General features: G+C 38.6%; 1 protein-coding gene across 2 annotated transcripts in view; it reads right to left on the bottom strand.

Moving 5' to 3' along the window:
- The window catches only part of WDR5 (WD repeat domain 5), a 49,280-nt gene that overhangs the window by 18,967 nt on the left and 11,746 nt on the right, over window positions 1-18,567 (bottom strand). For both annotated transcript variants that reach the window (XM_053695773.1, XM_053695774.1), the window contains exons 2-8: window positions 16,835-16,970; window positions 14,151-14,259; window positions 13,458-13,531; window positions 9,956-10,045; window positions 9,780-9,869; window positions 7,699-7,782; window positions 5,724-5,779 (exon numbers count right to left, since the gene is read on the bottom strand). In XM_053695773.1, the coding sequence (XP_053551748.1) occupies window positions 5,724-5,779; window positions 7,699-7,782; window positions 9,780-9,869; window positions 9,956-10,045; window positions 13,458-13,531; window positions 14,151-14,259; window positions 16,835-16,915 (584 nt within the window). In that variant the 5' untranslated portion in view covers window positions 16,916-16,970. The remainder of the gene's footprint in view (window positions 1-5,723; window positions 5,780-7,698; window positions 7,783-9,779; window positions 9,870-9,955; window positions 10,046-13,457; window positions 13,532-14,150; window positions 14,260-16,834; window positions 16,971-18,567) is intronic.

The raw sequence follows: 18,567 nt of genomic DNA, 5'->3' as shown, positions 1-18,567 counted from the left end.
TCCAGTCCATCCTGGAGAAACAACAAAATCCTGGCAACTTTAACTTTATGCCAAGGAAAACCACGCTCTTCACACCAGAATAAGTAGGTTATCCACACCTTATGATAGATGAGACGAGTAACTGGCTAACGAGCTTGGATGAGAGTATCAATAACTCTTTCAGAAAAACCTCTTGGCTAGGACTAAGCGTTCAATCTCCACACAGTCAGCCTCAGAGAACCTAGATTTTGATTAACAAAAGAACCTTGTTCCAGTAGATCCCTGCGACAAGGTAACTTCCATGGAGGAGAAGATGACATCCTCACTAGGTCCGCAAACCACGTCCTTCGCGGCCATGATGGAGCAATCAGTATTACTGAAGCCTGCTCCTGCTTGATGCGGGCCACTACCTGAGGAAGGAGTGGTAATGATGGAAAAAGGTAGATTAGATTGAAACTCCAAGGCACCACTAATGCATCTATTAGCTTTGCTCTCATGGCAGGTTATAGAATGTGTTCGGAACCCCCCTAGACGGGGAAACAGAGCAGCACGTCTGATGCTGCGTGAAGCCTTTTGGATCTTCAAAATGAAGACAAGAAGACCACAGGGCTTCAACATAGAGGGGGATGTTATACATTTTTGGAAAAGATAGTAGTCCAATTATTACAATAAATCCCTTGGGATCCCCATATTAACCAGTGTTGCAGCATTTGGCTATCTATAATATGTATATGCTTGTTGAGGTAGGAAACCCTAGGAAATTTAGTGACATTACTGTAGCCTGCTCCTGCTTGATGTGGGCCACTACCTGAGGAAGGAGTGGTAATGATGGAAAAAGGTAGATTAGATTGAAACTCCAAAGCACCACTAATGCATCTATTAGCTTCGCCTCGGGGTCCCTGGACCTCGACCCATATCTGGGTAGTTTGGTATTGAGACCAGACGCCATAAGATCTATCTCCGGCGTCCCCCACCTGTTGCATATCTCCGCAAACACTTCGGGATGGAGACACCATTCCCCCGGATGAAAAGATTGTCTGTTGAGAAAATCTGCTTCCCAGTTGTCCACACTCGGAATGTGGATTGCTGACAGCAAACAGCTGTGGGCCTCCGCCCACTCCAGAATCTGAGATACTTCCCTCATTGCTAGGGAGCTTCTCGTTCCCCCCTGATGGTTGATGTAAGCCACTGAGGTTATATTGTCTGATTGTTATCTGATAAACCAGGGACAAACCCAAATGAGGCCAAGCCTTCAGAGCATAGTAGATTGCTCGAAGCTCCAAAACGTTGATCGGGAGGGAGCGTTCCTCCTGAGACCACGGCCCTGTGCCTTCTTGGCACACCAAACAGCTCCCCATCCTGAGAGGCTCGCGTTCATAGTACAATCTCCCAGGATGGTCAGAGAAAGGATGTTCCTCGGGACAGATGATCTGGACAGAGCCAGCAAGACAGCGATTCTCTCGACCGGTTGTCCAGGGAAATCTGTTGGGACAGATCTGAATGACAGATCTGAGACGGAACCTGGCAAACGGAATTATGCGCATGCTAGACACCATGAGACCAATTACCTCCATACACTGAGCCACAGATGGCCTTAAGGGGATCCGGAGGGCAAGACATGCCGAAGCTAGCTTGCACCGTCTCTGGTCTGTTATAAATATCCTCATGGATATTGATCTATTATAGTACCCAGGAATTCTACCCTGGTGCTCGGAATGAGAGAACTCTTCTCTAAATTTATCTTCCATCCATATGATCGAAGAAGAGAGAGAAGAGAGAGGAGAGAAGAGAGAGAAGAGATACCGAAAGGTCCTCTGCTAGTCGAAAGGATGGTGCTTGAACCAGAATGTTGTCCAATTAGGGAGCTACTGCTATACCTTGGGTTCTGGCGACGGCCAGGAGAGCTCCTAGAACCTTTGTAAAGATTCTTGGGGCCGTAGCTAGACCAAATGTAAGTGCAATGAACTGGAAGTGCTGATTCAGGAACACAAACGTTAGGAACTGGAAGTGGTCCCTGTGGATTGGAACATGAAGGTAGGCATTCTTCAGATCTATAGTGGTTATGAACTGTCCTTCCTGAACTAGAGGAAGAATGGAACTCGTCTCCATCCTGAACGAGGGTACATTTAGAAATTTGTTTAAGCACTTTAGGTCCAGAACTGGACAGAAAGTTCCTTCTTTCTTTGGGACCACAAACAGGTTAGAGTAGTATCCCAAACCTCTTTCTGCGATAGGAACCGGGACAATGACCCCCAAGGAGGACGGATCCCGCACGCACCCCAGAAAAGCTTCCCTCATTTCTGATTTTAAAGGCTTGAGAGAAGAAATCTGCCCTTGGGTGGATGAGATTTGAAAGCCATCTTGTATCCCTGAGCCATGACCTCCAGGACCCCAGGATCCTGCATGTCCTTGGACCAAGCGTCTGAAAACAGTGACAGTCTGCCCCCTACACGATCCGGCTTTAGATCAGGGCTGCCCCTTCATGCCGATTTGTTCTTGGGGGGCTTCTTGTTCTGCTTGAATTTATTCCAGGATTGAGCCGGCTTCCAAGTGCTCTTGGTTTGCTCGGGCTTAGAGGAAGACTGTTGATGTTAGGACTTTTCAGAACGAATGGAACGAAAACTAGATCCTTGTCCCTTAGATTTGTTCTTTTTATCCTGCGGTAGCAAGGCACCCTTACCCCCTGTAACCTTGAAGATAATAGAGTCCAGGCCTGGACCAAATAAAATGTTTCCATTAAAGGGGAGGGAAAGTAGTCTAGACTTAGAAGTCATGTTCACAGATCAAGACTTCAGCCAGAGCGCCTGCACTGAGAAACCAGCGATTTTAGCATTCAGGTGAATAATCTGCATGTTTGCATCGCAGATAAAAGAATTAGCAATTCTCAAAGCCTTAATTCTGTCTTGGATAACGTCGAGGGGACCCACCACCTCGATCAATTCCGTTAAGGAGTCGCACCAGTAGGCCACAGCTCCAGCAACTGAGGTAACAGCTGCTGCCGGTTGAAATATCCCGTATGCTGAAACATCTTTCTGAGAAAAGTTTCCATCTTTTAATCCATCAGCTCTCTGAAAGACGAGTTATCCTCAAGAGGGATAGTAGTACGCTTAGCTAACGTGGAGATAGCACCATCCACCTTAGGGACAGAACCCCACAACTCCAGCTGAGAGTCCGAGAATCATTTTTTAAAGGAAGACTGAGGGGAAAAGGAAGAAGCTGGTTCGGTTTAACCTTTCGCTTAGCAGGGCGAGGTAGAGCACTAAGGGCCTCAGACACCTCCGTCTTTAACTGTGCGGTAAAGTCCGATGGTAAAAGGCTCCCTCCAGACGGAAGATCATGTGTGCTAAAGGAAGCTGCATGTGACAATGGAGATGATTGACGGGTATGCACTTCACGGGACAGCGAGTCCTCAGAGGTGGATGGCTCAATCGTACACCTTCTTAGACATAATAACCTTGTTGATGCATAAGGAATATAGTTGAGAGGGTGGGCACACCAAGGCCTCCTCACAAAATAGACAGGTATTACTATTAGGAATAGAGGGAGTACCCTCAAGCATATCAGGATCCTCCATAGCTTGCGCTAACAGTAGGATACAAATAAATGCACTTTTTATTTCTCACAAATACTGCACCTTTATACCACCCAATGACTGGGGCACTCACCACCTCCTAGACCCAGACAACCACAGAAGAAGCGACCTCTCCAACAGCTAGCTCGGTCAGGAAAGAGAAAATGAAAGTATGACCCCACCCGGTTACGTGGTGCACAATGCAGGACTGCCCCTGCTATGAGAAAAAGCGCACCAAGCTACAAGTAAAACACCTGTATGTCTGTTACCGTATAACAGTTTATGAGCCCAAAATAAATCACACATAAAGCAGCATAAATCAAACACCACATCTGATCAATTCCCCACTGTTCAATAACCTCCCTCAGGAGATATTAAACCACGATTCTATAAAGATAAAAGGAGTCACACTGTGACCCTGTCTTCAGCAATTTCAACATAAGTAAAAATTGAAACGATCTTACCAGAATCTGTGCTGTGGAACAGAAAACACAGCCTCTCAAGTGTGACAATCTTGTAGCATCGCTCCTGACATGGACTTGAGTGAAGAAAGCAGACAGTGAAACTCGTCAACACTGGTTGCTTAAGGAGCTGTTAGGCAGTCTAGATGGATTTGCAGAAAGACTCTCCCTGCATCTCTAGACTATATTTTGTCAATGCTCTTACTGAGAGGCTGACAAGACTCGTTATGGAACTGGAGTTTTAAGTAAAGGCATATATCCCTCCTGAGGAACAACTCAGAAATCTTTTGACACTTCACTACCATCCTCCTGTGACGAAAGGCAAAGAATGACTGGGGGATAGGGGAAGTGGGAGAGATATTTAAAGCCTTTGGCTGGGGTGTCTTTGCCTCCTCCTGGTGGCCAGGTTCAGTATTTTACAACAGTAAGGAATGAAGCCGTGGACTCTAGTTATATTGAGGAAAACGTTTCTTCTATAACCTGGATTTTTACAATTATGCAAGTTGCCTAAACCACCCATTAGATAAGCAGCACTTTACAGAATTTGCTTTTTGGCCTTCTCTTTAGATAGCACGAGACAAGCACAAATTTTAAAACACACACAGGAGGTGGTTTAAGAGCTTTTATTAAGATTATTGCAAAGAAGTTGCTACATATGTTGAGGATTAAAATGCTTCAGCCAAGGGGCTAAAACTTAGAGATGGTAGGAATTAGAATACCTCTTTTTAATATTATCTATCTATCTATATCTATATCTATGAGTTCTACTGAAGAAGGGGTTGCAGCTGCACTCCCCATGTATGCTGGCAGTTGGTACTTTGGAACGACTTTGAGGTGGTAGCTATTCGGCCCCTGTGTTCGTTTAATTTGGAGGAATTCAACTCTATGGGTGAGTGTGTACACCCGCTGAAGCTGTATATACCGAAGCTTGGTGGTGATAGCACCGTAACTGTATTACCGTTTATGAGGATCCTCACGGGCCGTCTAAGGATTGGTCAAGTATGATCATATCTGATACGGGGATACGTGGATTGTTCTTCCTAATACACTGGGACACACCACTCTTGAAAGATATATTGCCACACACAGGGTGCCTCAGGAAGACAATAGCCCCCTCACTGATACCATTGTGGATATTATAATTATGGCATGCCCGGCTCTCTGATTTTGTGCACATTTCCTAACAAGCAAAGACTATTTGTGAGCCCACAGCGCTACTTCTCAGGACAGTTTCTTGTTAACTAACCTCCAGGGATGGTTTTCTATATAATTATATTTCCGTATTGAACGGTCTAAATATCCTCTGCTTACTGTTGCATTTTTTTGCTTTAATAAATTTTACTTTGATTGCGTGACTGTGTTAAATATATTTTGTTAGCCCCTCCTGGGTGACCATTGTTCTTACTGGGAATTATTTATAATTTTTATTCATAATCAGTGCTGGCTAAGATAGTCTCCTGGTTCTAATATTTTGAAACTGTATTTTCCTTTGTTGAATATTAGTATTTTTAACTATTGCCTAGCACCTTCAGTCTGCTACATATTGACATTGATTGTATTTTTATTAACAGTTGGTGTTGTGATATATATATATATATATATATATATATATATATACACAAAGTGGAACACAAAAAAAAACTAAAAACACTCTTGAATGTGGCGCGATTTTAGCGCATAAACTCTGGCGGAGAACAGCAGCCTTCACTCACCACAGACCGTCATAGCTACTGGATACAATGAGGGAACCGTCACGATTGAAATGCACCTGGAGCAGGAGGGATAAGGGATAGAGAGGTAAAGAGAGAATTTGACATATGTTCATAACAACTCTTGGCTAAAACTCTAGGGAGATGTCTCCAGACACTGGGAAACAGAAACATGATAACCTGTGAGCCGCTGACAAAGTGTCCCACTTGTTCTAGTCTGATGCAACATGACACCAAAATAAGAGGATGGTAAACAGAAGCGGAGCTAGACAGGGAGCTCGTTATTATAAATAAACATACACGAGGTCTCTAAATAAAGGTAACAGAGATCACAGCATCTGAGTTCCTGCAGTATACGGTGCCCTGGTAAACACAAATGCAGTGAAGCTTAGGACATACACAACTTCTGTGCTATGACTGGCAACCTGCCAAGGGGGTGTGACTGATTAGCACCCAGATGATAAAAAAATAAAATAACTGTGCCTCTGAAATGTAAAGCTCCTCTATTGTCTTATGCTTGGTGAGTGACTATAATTAGCAGACCTGCAAACATGTCTCATTTCATTATTTGTTTGGCAAAAGAATAATGTTGTCCTCTGTTTCCAGCATTTGTTCATTTTGGACACTGAAAATATTAAACACGAAGTAAAATTATAAAATATCTTTGAAAACTTAAAAGGGATAGAAAGGTCAAAATTGAAACGTGTACAGCTCAATTAAATTTTAAATAGAAACATTTTTCCAATATACTTCCATTAGTATTAATAGGTTTCTAGTAAAAAGTTGTTTGTTTTTTTAGCTGCATATGAAGTCAATACACACCGCCACCCGCTCTTTGGGCCAGAATACTGGGTGCATGAGCCTTAACAGCATATGTGCGTATGCCGCTGAAAAACTAATTTGCTTTTACTAGAGGCATTTTTGCTAATAAAAGTATATTGCAAAAATTATTCTATTTAAATGCACCAATGTAGATTTCAATTTTGACCTTTCCATCCCTTTAAGTCAGGAACATTTTCAAAGGTTTTTTGAGATTTAATTCTGTTCTTATTTATTCAGTGTTGAAAATCTGACATTTTGCACATCTAATAGAAACAATTCTTTAATATTTTACTCTTTAAAAAAAAGGGAAATCTATAACTCAGGCCTAGAAAACTTATTTATTTCAGAACTGCCCATCTACAGCTTCACCTGCCCTTAAATTTTAGAGAATAGAAGGTATATTTAACAAAAGGGCAACATATTATTAAATATTCTTAGTGTGAGATAATTCAGTCTAATACAGTGGGTGTAATAGTAAAAGTATTTACTTGCTATACAGTATCCTGTGAGTTATTAAAAAAGATTTAAAGGCCCATAATTGTAAAACGATATGCTCTAATTCGTTAGAACTTTTAATTATAAAACTAGATATCCTGCACTGCTGTGCGTCTAACCCGCTTTGCTGTCCAGCTCGTGTGGCACGCAACGATTGGAGGAAGTCGGATTCGTCATTGATATGCAAAATACAGTAGGAGATGCAGGCAGAGGATCGGTGGTATGTTTATTATACCGCAATAGTAAATATTTTAAAAAAAAGAAGCGTGTTTGTAAAGTTTAATGAATTTAAGTGCCCCTGTTTAAGATTATTTTTAGATACTGGGCTTTAAATCACTTTACAATCACTTTAAGCACAAAGTAGAAGTACCGATAGAGTCCCACAGAGCACTGCTGGTCTCAAGTAGAAGACGACGCTGATCCAATCAGCAGTGCTAGTTACAAATCTGAGCAATGCATCTAACGCTGCTGATTGGATCAGCATTGTTTTCTGCTAGGGATCAGCAGTGCGTAGAACATGTCATTTTCCGATTATTATGGCCCTTTAATTAATTTTCTACAAGACTGTTACATTTTCATACCTTCCCCTATATATAAGTAGTGCGATCAAATAACTTAACAAGAGTGCAGTACACACACAAAAAATATATATATATCTTACAGCAGAGACAGGATCAGAATGAGCCGGTAATGTCTTGAGGCATTTCCCAGTCTTCACGTCCCATATTCTGACACTCTCATCAAACTAGGAGGATGAAAAAAAAAATCTATTTTACACTTAGACAATTTATTTTGCTTGACAAGAAGTCTAAATATCCACTTCAGCCATAAGTGCAACAATTACTTTTATTCCACGTGCAAGAATGTTCGACGTCATATTGTTTTACAAAAGAAATAAAACTACACATGAATATGTGAACCGTAATCACAAAGTAAAATATCTACACACATTTACAGTGATCTGCTCAGCCATGGTGTAAACAACTAGAAACTCATGAAAATATCATAACCTACGATACCACAAGGCATTATCATCAGAAATCCATTTAAAAGGGATAGAAAACACAAACTGAAATACACATGAACACATTTTAATTCTGAATAAAAGAATGTTTGTAACCTGTAATAGTGAAAATATTTCTAGAAAAAGTTTCGACTTTAAAAGGGACATAAAACAAATTAGGATAGAGACAAAATATGTACTTTAATCACTTTACCTGCAAATTTATTCTGCAGTCCTCGCCATTAACCCTTTCTTTTAAGTTTCTGAATTGTACAGCTCTAATTCCCCCCCACATTTCCTTCTATGGCTGTATCTACCTTTGATATGGTAGAATGCAAGACTTTAACGCTCATTATCTGCTGGAGCAGGCCTAGAAGCAAATAAGCAGCTGTGAAATACAATGCCTATGCTTCTGAAGCAAAACACTGATAAGGGGGGTGGCGCAGACTACTCCAGACATCATGGCTATGCAAGCAATTTTGCTTATTTTTGAAAATACTTGCCAGCAATTTAATTATGTAAACTATTTTTAGTTAATTAGTCCTTTTATAATATGCACAGATCTCAACATGTTTTATGGCGCTTTAAATGACATGCTCTGTGCACATAAAAGCTATGTCCATATGCCCTTGCACCCTCATTTAAACATTGTATCTGTAATAACTCCATTTGTATCATTGACACATGTATGCAAAATGTCGTCTCTCTGAATGTTCCCTGTGAGTGTGCACAGGGCATATGGATATATGCTACATGCACAGTAAAAGCACTAACAGTGATTACTTAACTAGAAACAGTTCTGGTAAAGGAAACCCCAAAACTTTCTTTCAGATCAAGCATACAATTTTAAACCACTTTCCAATTTACTTTATTATGAAATTTATTTTTATCCTTAGTTGAAAGTAGGAAGGCTTAGGAGTGTTAAAGGGATACTAAACCCATTTTTTTTTCCTTTCATGATTCAGCTAGAGCATGCAATTTTAAGCAACTTTCTTAGTTACTCCTATGATCAATTTTTCTTTTCTTGCTTGGTATCTTTATTTGAAAAAGCAGGAATGTAAGCTTAGGAGCCGGCCCATCTTTGTTTCAGAACCTGGGTAATGCTTGCTGATTGGTGGCTAAATGTAGCACTAACCAGGTGCTGAACCGAAGATGGGCTGGCTCCTAAGCTTACATTCCTGCTTTTTCAAATAAAGATAACAGGAGCGAATAAAAATGGATAGGAGTAAATTAGAAAGTTGCTTAAAATTGCTGTCTGAATCAAGAAAGAAAAAAAATTGGGCTCAGTTTCCCTTTAACATATTAAAAATTGTATGCTCTGTCTGAATAACTAAAGAAAAAAATTTGGAGTCTCGTGTCCCTTCTTTAGAAAATGTCTGCATGTTCATTTCAATTTTGAGCTTCGTGCAAGATTTTCAGACAGCAACATTCACAAACAAAAAAAAAAAAATGTAGAGATTTATGTTTGGCTATAAGAAAGAAAAAAAAAAACGTGTAAAATGTAATTTATCCAAACACAATACAAATTAGATCGTAAACAATACAAATCAGATACAATGCCTAGGTGATAAGCAATGAACTGGCTGAAAGATCAGTCTGTTAAGACAAATTAATAAACATGTGTATGTAATATTTATTCTTATTTTTACTTTAAATTTGAACCATAACCTTACTATGAGATTAGATGTATCTTATTTGGGGGAAAAAAAAAAAGAAACAGCCAAGTACGCAAAACTTACTGATCCAGAAACAATCAGATTGGACTGTGGGTTGAAGTTACAGCAGAATACGTAATTACTGTGCCCTTTCAAGGTCTTCAAACATTTTCCCTAAAAATGAAAAGTAAAAATTACAAAAGTAAATGTATTTGGCAGCAGAAAATGTCTGTTCTTTCAGTTGGTCAGCAGAATCTTACCGAACTCACGTCCCAGATTTTTAGTGTCTTATCATCAGACGCAGAAACCAGGAGATTGGAATCAGAGGACCACGCAACATCTGATATTCCCTGAGATGAACAATTAAATGTATTAAAGCAAAACTAAAATACAAGACTCGGGGGTACAAAATTGTCAAGGAAGGGCATAAGTTACCGAATTAAAGAATAAGGACATATATAATTATGACAAACAAGCTATTATTTTACATTATTAAGAACTTGTATTCAGTTTTAAAGAAAAAAAATGGCTTTGGGAGTTGTGCTTAAAAAGGATGTAAAAATCTTAACTTGCTATAAAATGTTAATACAGGGGACAGTTAATACAGATTGTAATATAAAATGCTTAAAGGGACATGATACCCAAATGCTGAATCACTTGAAATTGATGCAGCATTGCTGTAAAAAGCCGCCTACATCTGTATGTAAAGGGAATTTAGGCAGCCAATCAGGACTCTAGTCACAGGACTTGCAAGGGAGCATGCATCTGGCATGTGCATGCACAGTCAATGTTATTTCCCTCTCCAGCTTAAGGAAGTGTACTATGAAATCATGAGATTTCAGTAAACCCTCATGAGATCACAGTAAAGCAGTGTGACATCAGCAGTGATGAAGCAGATTTTTTTCCTTCAACATGCAGTTGACAGTAGCTGAAGGATAACTGTTCACGCAGCACTATGTTTAGCTGAAGAAATTTTGAGGTAAAATATCTTTACAGAGATGCTAATGTGATATTTCCTTGTCAACTTTCTACAGTTATGCTGCATCATTTTCAAGTGATTTAGCATATGGGTATTATGCTCCTTTAATTATGCATGCTAAAAAACAAACTGTTTGCCAGATCTGTTAAAATGTTTTTTATGCAACTGTGCAGGGATTTATAAGTACTCTTCCAGCCCCCCACATGAAATTCTCCCTCCCCTGGCAGTGTTGATCAACAATACGCAACCCTATGATTAACATGGACTCTATTTCCTGAGCCATGAAGTGCAAACCGATCAAATGTATATTTTTGTTTAGGAGGTCTGCTTCCATTTTTAACCCTATTACTGCTAGAGTCGTTGAGCTGGTAACTATCACTTTATCTCTGAAAACTAACTGCCCCCCCTAGATTTAGAACAGGTTTGCAAAGCTCTGCTATACATGGACACCGCTACTAATTATTGAGTGTATAAAATCCAGCACATAGTCTTGAAATTTCCATTGACAAACATTGACAGTACGAGTCGTACTTAAAACTTGGGATTGACATAGGAAGCCACAAGTAAGTTTAAGAAATTTCTGCCCTACTAAATCTTCGCCGGTCAACTGCAAGTGCTATTATTGTGAAGTGGAAGTCTCTAAGGGCAACAACAGCCCAGCCACAAAATGGTAGACCATGCAAACTAACAGGGGTCCAAACTGACTGTAGAAGAAATATTAGTGCACAAGAACTTTGCTTCAGGAGCTTTATGAAATGGGTATCCACGATCCAGCAACCGTACAAAAGCATTAAGTCAAAAAGTACAATGACCACCAGTGTTGACTAGTGGTCTAATGCCCGCTGCCACTGTATTGTCGCAGAGGAAACGAGTTCTCTAGAGTTATGTACCCTGCTTTACTATCCAGTGGTCTGAATCAAGGATCTGGGTGTGGCGAATGCCAGGAGAAAGATACCTACTGAAGGGCATAGCATAAACTTTGGGGGATTCCAACTTCGTAGCAACAGTTTGGAGAAGGCCCTTTCCTGTTCCAGCATGACTGTGCCCCTGTGCACAAAGCGAGGTCCATGAAGATATGTTTGGTTTAGAGGAATTTGAGTGGCCTACACAGAGCCATGACCACAACCCTACTGAACACATTTGGGATAAAATCAGAAAACCGATTTTGAGCTAGACCTCCTCATCCGCCGCCATATTGAAATCTAGCATTCACTACATTCCAGTGCTGACATGTTTGCACATGTGCAGTAACTCTCCTTCAGATCACAGCACTAAGCAAAAAGGTGTGTGTGAACTGAGAATAGGCTAAACCAGAAATGCCAATCCTCCTAATTGCACTTCTCACAACTAGTGCAATTAAAATCAGGGAATCCAATTTTTGCAAAGGTTGGAGGTGGCGCCAAAGGCTATCTGGTTACCAATAAATTGATGCTGTTATTATCTTGATATATAATCAATGGTGGGTTACAATTTAATCCCCAATATAAAAATAGATGGAAATAGAATAATTGTGCAATTACTGGAGAGATATAATCTCTATAAAACGTATTTATTAATGCATGTATATACAACAGTTGTATATACATGCATTAATAAATACGTTTTAAAGAGATTATATCCCTCCAGTAATTGCACAATTCTATTTCCATCTATTTTTATATTGGGGATTAAATTGTAACCCACCATTGATTATATAGATTATATATCGAGATAACATCAATTTATTGGTAACCAGATAGCCTTTGGCGCCACCTCCAACCTTTGCAAAAATTGAACTCTCCTTCAGATACCTGCAGCGTAACCTAGGTTACAAAACGACACCACGAATGATTAATTGGGGGTGCATGAGATGTATTTAGTGTTTATTATCAATTAGATATGTGCATTTGGATCCTTTGTGAGGATGTCAACAAGGAAGGAGGCTGCTTGTGTTCGGTTCTTTTCAGAGCCGGATTTATTCTTATGGAAGATCAGCACACATCTTAGTGTAGTGATCTTTCATAAGAAAGAATCTGGCCCCAAAAAGAGCCGAACGGCATGAGCAGCCACCTACTTCAGCATTTAGAATCTCATGAAGAATCCGAATGCACATATCTAATGTCAGTTTAAGTGGTTTATAGCAGATTTCTTAGAATAACTCAACCCAGTAGCTCTATCAAGGTAATTAAAGGGACAGTCTACTCCAGAATGGTTATTTTAAAAAAAAAAAAAAAAAAAAAAAAAAAAAAAGAAGAAGGATTATCCCTTTATTACCCAGTCACCAATTTTGCATAACCAACAGTTATATTAATACACTTTTTACCTCGGATTACCTTGTATCCAAGCCTCTGCAGACTGCCCCCTTATTTCAGTTCTTTTGAAAGACTTAGCCAATCAGAGCCCTCTCATAAGTAGCTCCACAGGCATGAGCACAATGTTATTTATATAGCACACACACAAAGTAATGCCCCCTAGCTGTGAAAAACAGTCAAAATGCATTCAGATAAGAAGAGGTGGCCTTCAAGGGCTTAGAAATTAGCATTTGAGCCTACCTAGGTTTAGCCTTCAAATAATACCAAGATAACAAAGCAAATTTGATAAACGTAAATTAGAGAGTTGTTTCTAAATGACATGACCTATCTGAATAACGAAAGTTTAATTTTGACTAGACCATCCCTTTAATCAATACACTCACATAGATTGTTAGAACATGGTCTATTTGTCTTATGGACTGGGGATAACTCACTAGCTTACATCTAACAGCATAACACAGTGCAGGGTATACTCTAAGATGAGATTCTCACCAATTTGTGTCCAGTTATCGTCTTCTCAAATTTGCCGTCGTATGCACCCCATATTTTAATTAATTTGTCAGCAGCTTAAAACAGAGAACAGAATACAAATTGGCAGTTTGAAAAGGAAAAAAAAAATCACTAGCAAATATTTACACACATTGTGTGGCATTAAGTGATTACAGAAAAAGTGCTGAAAATGTCAGTCTACTGTACTGAAATGGTAATGTGATTAATCAACAGGGACTGATGGTCTGAATATATAGTGGCGCACAAAGATGTTATTAGTAATCGTTTCTAACCGTTTATTCTAAGCGCAGCCAACCAGGAAACCAGGGCAAGCAGTTTACAATTAAAAGGAACAAATGTGTAAAAGGAAATTCTGTGATAAAGCTTATTAGAATTGCACTACTACTTGCATATAACTAAGAGGTTAAACATATTCATATTGCTCCAGAGAAGCAATGCACTACTGGGAGCTAGCTGAACGCATATTGTGAGCCAATGACAAAACGTGTGTGCAGCCACCAAACGGCAAATAGATCCCAGTAGTGTATTGCTGCTCTAGAGTCTACCTAGGTATGCTTTTCAACAAAGGTTATTCAACCAGGAAAGTTTAATTTTAAACTCCCACTAACAAAATTGTTATAATTTATTACAAGGTAATGTGGTTCCGTTATAATAATAAAAAGCATTAATACTCACATGAACTGGCAAGCCACTCCCCGTTTGGGCTAAATTTAACTGAGGATACTGCCTTGGTGTGTCCAGCGAGCGTAAACTTTAAAGCATAATTCGGTTTTACTGGTGAAGGCTAGAAGAAATAAATAAAAGACAAAATAAAACACCCATCTGTTTTCACTTTTACTCAATGGCTATAAAAGGACCTGCGTACAGTGTAACATAACCAGTCAAGAGCAGGTAATAAACATAAAACCTATTTTTATGAGAAACATATGACCAAAACCACAATATATTACCATCATGCCTTACAATATGATTGTTACGGTGCTTTATCAAGTGTAAAGATTTTAAACAAACTTGAAAACAAGATGAAATCTGTAGCCACTTACCTGTCAGAAAAGAAATTGCAGCGTTTAAAAAAATGACAAAGGCCAAGGTGCCTCCTGTGCTTTCCGAAACGAACAAAGATTGCTTGTGTGAATTACAGCCATATGGGTTAGCCGAGAACGTGCCTACAGCTGAAATCACCATAATTCGCTGGAAAGCACAACAAGCACTGTAATCGTGGCTTTTATTACAGGCAAGATATACTGTTAAATCTAAAGCACCTGATTTGCTGACTGAACTTTTAAAAAAAGGGACATAAGTGAAAAGTAAACTATCAGGACTAACAACAAACAAACAACAGGGGACATACTGAGGGAGGTAGACACAGCAGTGTGCATGTCCCAAGCAGTATATATTAGTGTTCTCCACAGAATATTTTGCCAGCCCGGTGGTATTATAAAGTAGCTGAGTGGGGTACTGTAATACTTTCTAATATTAAAACATTTTCTCCTATCCAAATGACAAATTAATTGCATAATTTAACAAACTTATTTAATGATAATTTAAAGTGAAGGTAAATTTTGATGAATTAGTGCCCGGTTTTCAATAAACCTATTAAAAACAAGGGCACTTTAATTCACCAAAATTGACATTTCACGGTTTTCTTCAAAAACTTACCTTTTAATCCTGAATGCCGCTCCAGTAATTCCCCCGGCTGTCGGAAGTCTCTGCAGACGTCAAATGACGAATCAGGCTTCCTCCAATCACAGCTTCCCCCGGGGGAATCTTGGCCTGATGCAACTCTGTGATTGGAGGAAGCCTGATTAGTCATTTTGGACCCGCGAAGACTGCTTGTGACAGGCGGAGGAAGTGCTGGGGCGGCTGCCAGGATTAAAAGGTACGTTTTTGAAGAAAACAGTGAAATGTCAATTTGATGAATTAAAGTGCCCTTGTTTTTAATAGGTTTATTAAACAACGGGCACCAATTCATCAAAATAGACTTTCACTTTAAGCAATAAACATTGAAAAACTGCTCTTTATACCGAAGTAAAAAAGTAACAGTATAGAGATTACAAATAGCCATATGCTACTTTTGCTAAGTGTCTGTTCTTTCAAGTGATACAAGTCCCAATTATTACAGACAATGAAGAAAAGAAAAACAAAAAAACGTCATTTGTAAAGCGATTCCTTCTATTTGTTGGCTATTATTAAAGGACGACAGATATTTCGAAAGGCATAACTCAAACTACCTTTGGCAAGCATTCAGTAACTGGCCAAAAAAACTATCTCAAAGTATGAACAGATAAAGGCAATAACTGTATACAGTTTGTAAATCAGTCATCTAGGGAGTCAAAATAGTCTAGTATAAAACTTGAGGCATTATTCAAATAAAGACCCGTTGTATTTTCAAGCACATACATATTTTAAAAAATATTTAAGAATAAATGAAGGGAAAAAAACAGTCCCATATTCACGTGAATGGCAGAAGTGCTTAGGAAAAAGAAAAATAGGGTTAATTTTCAGGGGTTTCTTTCACTTTATTTTAAAACCCATTTGCGTTTTTATTATAATTTAATTGTATCGCACCACAAAATTCCCTATTTTCAAATAAAGATAATATCTTTTTACTACAGTTATTTCCTGTTTTAGACTTTCTTTTACTTAGCACATAAAAAAGGACACCATTTGCCATCATTAAATGACCATTATTATAGAATTGCATAACTTACTGCCCCCTGTATCATGTGACAGACATCAACTAATCACAGACTAGTATACAGTAGGAGGAGCTGGTGCCTCAGTGGGCATATAAAAATTTGATAATAGAAGCAAAAAACTGCATACAGAAAGCGCTCTTTAAGGAAAGAACAGTGTTCTATGGCAAGTTACCACCTAGGATCACCAATGTACTGCAGATATAAAGCTGACACTGTGTTTAACTCCTTTACCAGGGTTAAACATAAGGCTATATCCAAGCAACAGCGCAATATTAAAATGCTCTAACACATTCAGTCACTTTAATTAGATTATCTATGTGAAAACTCTGCATCCAAAATCCTAACGCATGACTCTCTGAAGTCTGAAACTTTGGATCAAATCAAATTTTTTTTGTGCAATACATTTTTGTAGAACATTAATCTCTTCTGATAGACTTGTACATTATTTCCCCAACAAACATCTATCTTCAAGGACACCTTATAGACTGAAAGCTCATTTACGCAAGATGTGAGGAAATACATTTTGCAGAGTTCTTTTATGGGGTTTTTTTTTTTAAGTTCGTTGTAACTGATGTATAACAATAAGCAACAATCATAAAACGATGGTTGTGGAATACAGATCTTAGAAATTCCCTGTTCAAAAACAGCACAGTGACCGACCTTGCTTGGGTTTGAGGAGGATGATGGGGCAGTCTGAGTTTTAGATGCCTCTGTTTCTGGTTTCTTCTCTTCTGTTGCCATGGTACATAAAGTGGAAACACTTCTGGTGAGCTAGCAGTTGCTGACAATACGTAGGCTGAAAAACAGGGGGAAAAATTTAAACTGCTGTGTTTGACAAATAAACTATATATTTATTTTAAAGAACATGTCACTGTGGCAATAGAGAAGTAGTACGGTTTATTGTGTGGCTGGGAGATCATGAGCGATAGGAGGAGGTGCTTTGAGTATCTTTAAAGGGACAGTCCAGCCAAAATTGGAATCCACATGGATGCATTTTAGTTTTTAATAAAAGCATTTTTGCAATATACATGTATTAGCAAAAATGCTTCTAATAAAATTTAAACACAGCACTTGATCAGACAACCTAAGGTGCTTGTACAATTTAGTAATGACTCAATTTGTTAATTACTGACAAGATATAAGCCCCCCCGGCACTCTGAGCAGCTGCAGTATATAAATTACTAGTGCACTGAAAATATCTCGCTATGCTTCACATGCACAGAAAAACGTTAACACTAAAACAGTGATAACATTTACTAGAAGCATTTTTACCAATACAAGCGTATAATAAATAGGTTTCTATTCAAATATGTAATTCATCTGTGTGCATTTCAATTTTGACCGGAATGTTCTTTTAAAGGGACAATAAAACCTAACCTAAAGATCTAGAAAACTGTTTTAAATTTAGAAGCCAGTAAGAATATTTAGCAGTTGGTTGTATTTATATATTGATATATGGAAAAGAACCCAAAGTGTTAGGAGCCAGGGATACAATTCAAGGAGCCAGCAGTCCCCCACATGGCTCATGGGATTGTCGTGCGCAACAGTAAACACCTTGTAATAAAAAATTTCTGCAGTATTTCAATAGATTAACACATCTGAAAGTTATTAGAACAGACCTTGTTTGCTGCAATTGTTTTTTAAGAGAAGACCGGCTTGCCACTGCGTTAACAAAAGTTTGGCATTAACATGATGATAAACTACAAATTAGGGACAAATGTGTGGCACAAATCGGCTTGTCATGTCTGCCATGTGCTCGTTCAGTTCTCTTTTCAGATATCAGGACTAGATAATCTATACATTTTCAGACAAATTACAAGAAAAGGACATCATGAATAATGTAAGTATACTGTTAAACTAGGCATAATTAAGAATTTTAGTTTAGAATTTTAAAATGTTTACTGTCCCCTTAAGAGACGTATCAAAACTTTTCAATTTGAAGTTTCCGTGTTCTTCCCAGGATCTTTTTAAAGGGTGCACCACACGCCTGATTTTACTGACCAACCGGTTAAATTTAAGTCATTCAGTTGAAATTAGCCAATAGCAAAAATTTCAATGTTTATTGCACAAATTATCATTAAAAGGGACAGTCTACACCTTAATCATCTTAAAGGAACATGAAACACATTTTTTCATTGATTCAAATAGAGAATATAATTTTAAACATTAGAATTTATTTCTATTATCCAATTTGCTTCATTCTTTAATAATCCTTTGATGAAGAAACAGAATGTACATGGGTGAACCAATCACACAAGCAGTTTCAGAGCCTATTTAGATGTGCTTATAAAAAAGATAAAGAGAATGAATCAAATTAGATAATACATGTAAATTGCAGCAGAAACTGTAAAAAGTTAATTATAACTCCGCCCACTGATGGTGTCACAATCTGA

Source organism: Bombina bombina, chromosome 12 (genome assembly GCF_027579735.1).
Source record: "Bombina bombina isolate aBomBom1 chromosome 12, aBomBom1.pri, whole genome shotgun sequence".
Taxonomy (NCBI): domain Eukaryota; kingdom Metazoa; phylum Chordata; class Amphibia; order Anura; family Bombinatoridae; genus Bombina; species Bombina bombina.
The sequence above is the reverse complement of the archived record's forward strand: the minus strand, read 5'-3'. Positions and strand labels throughout refer to the sequence as shown.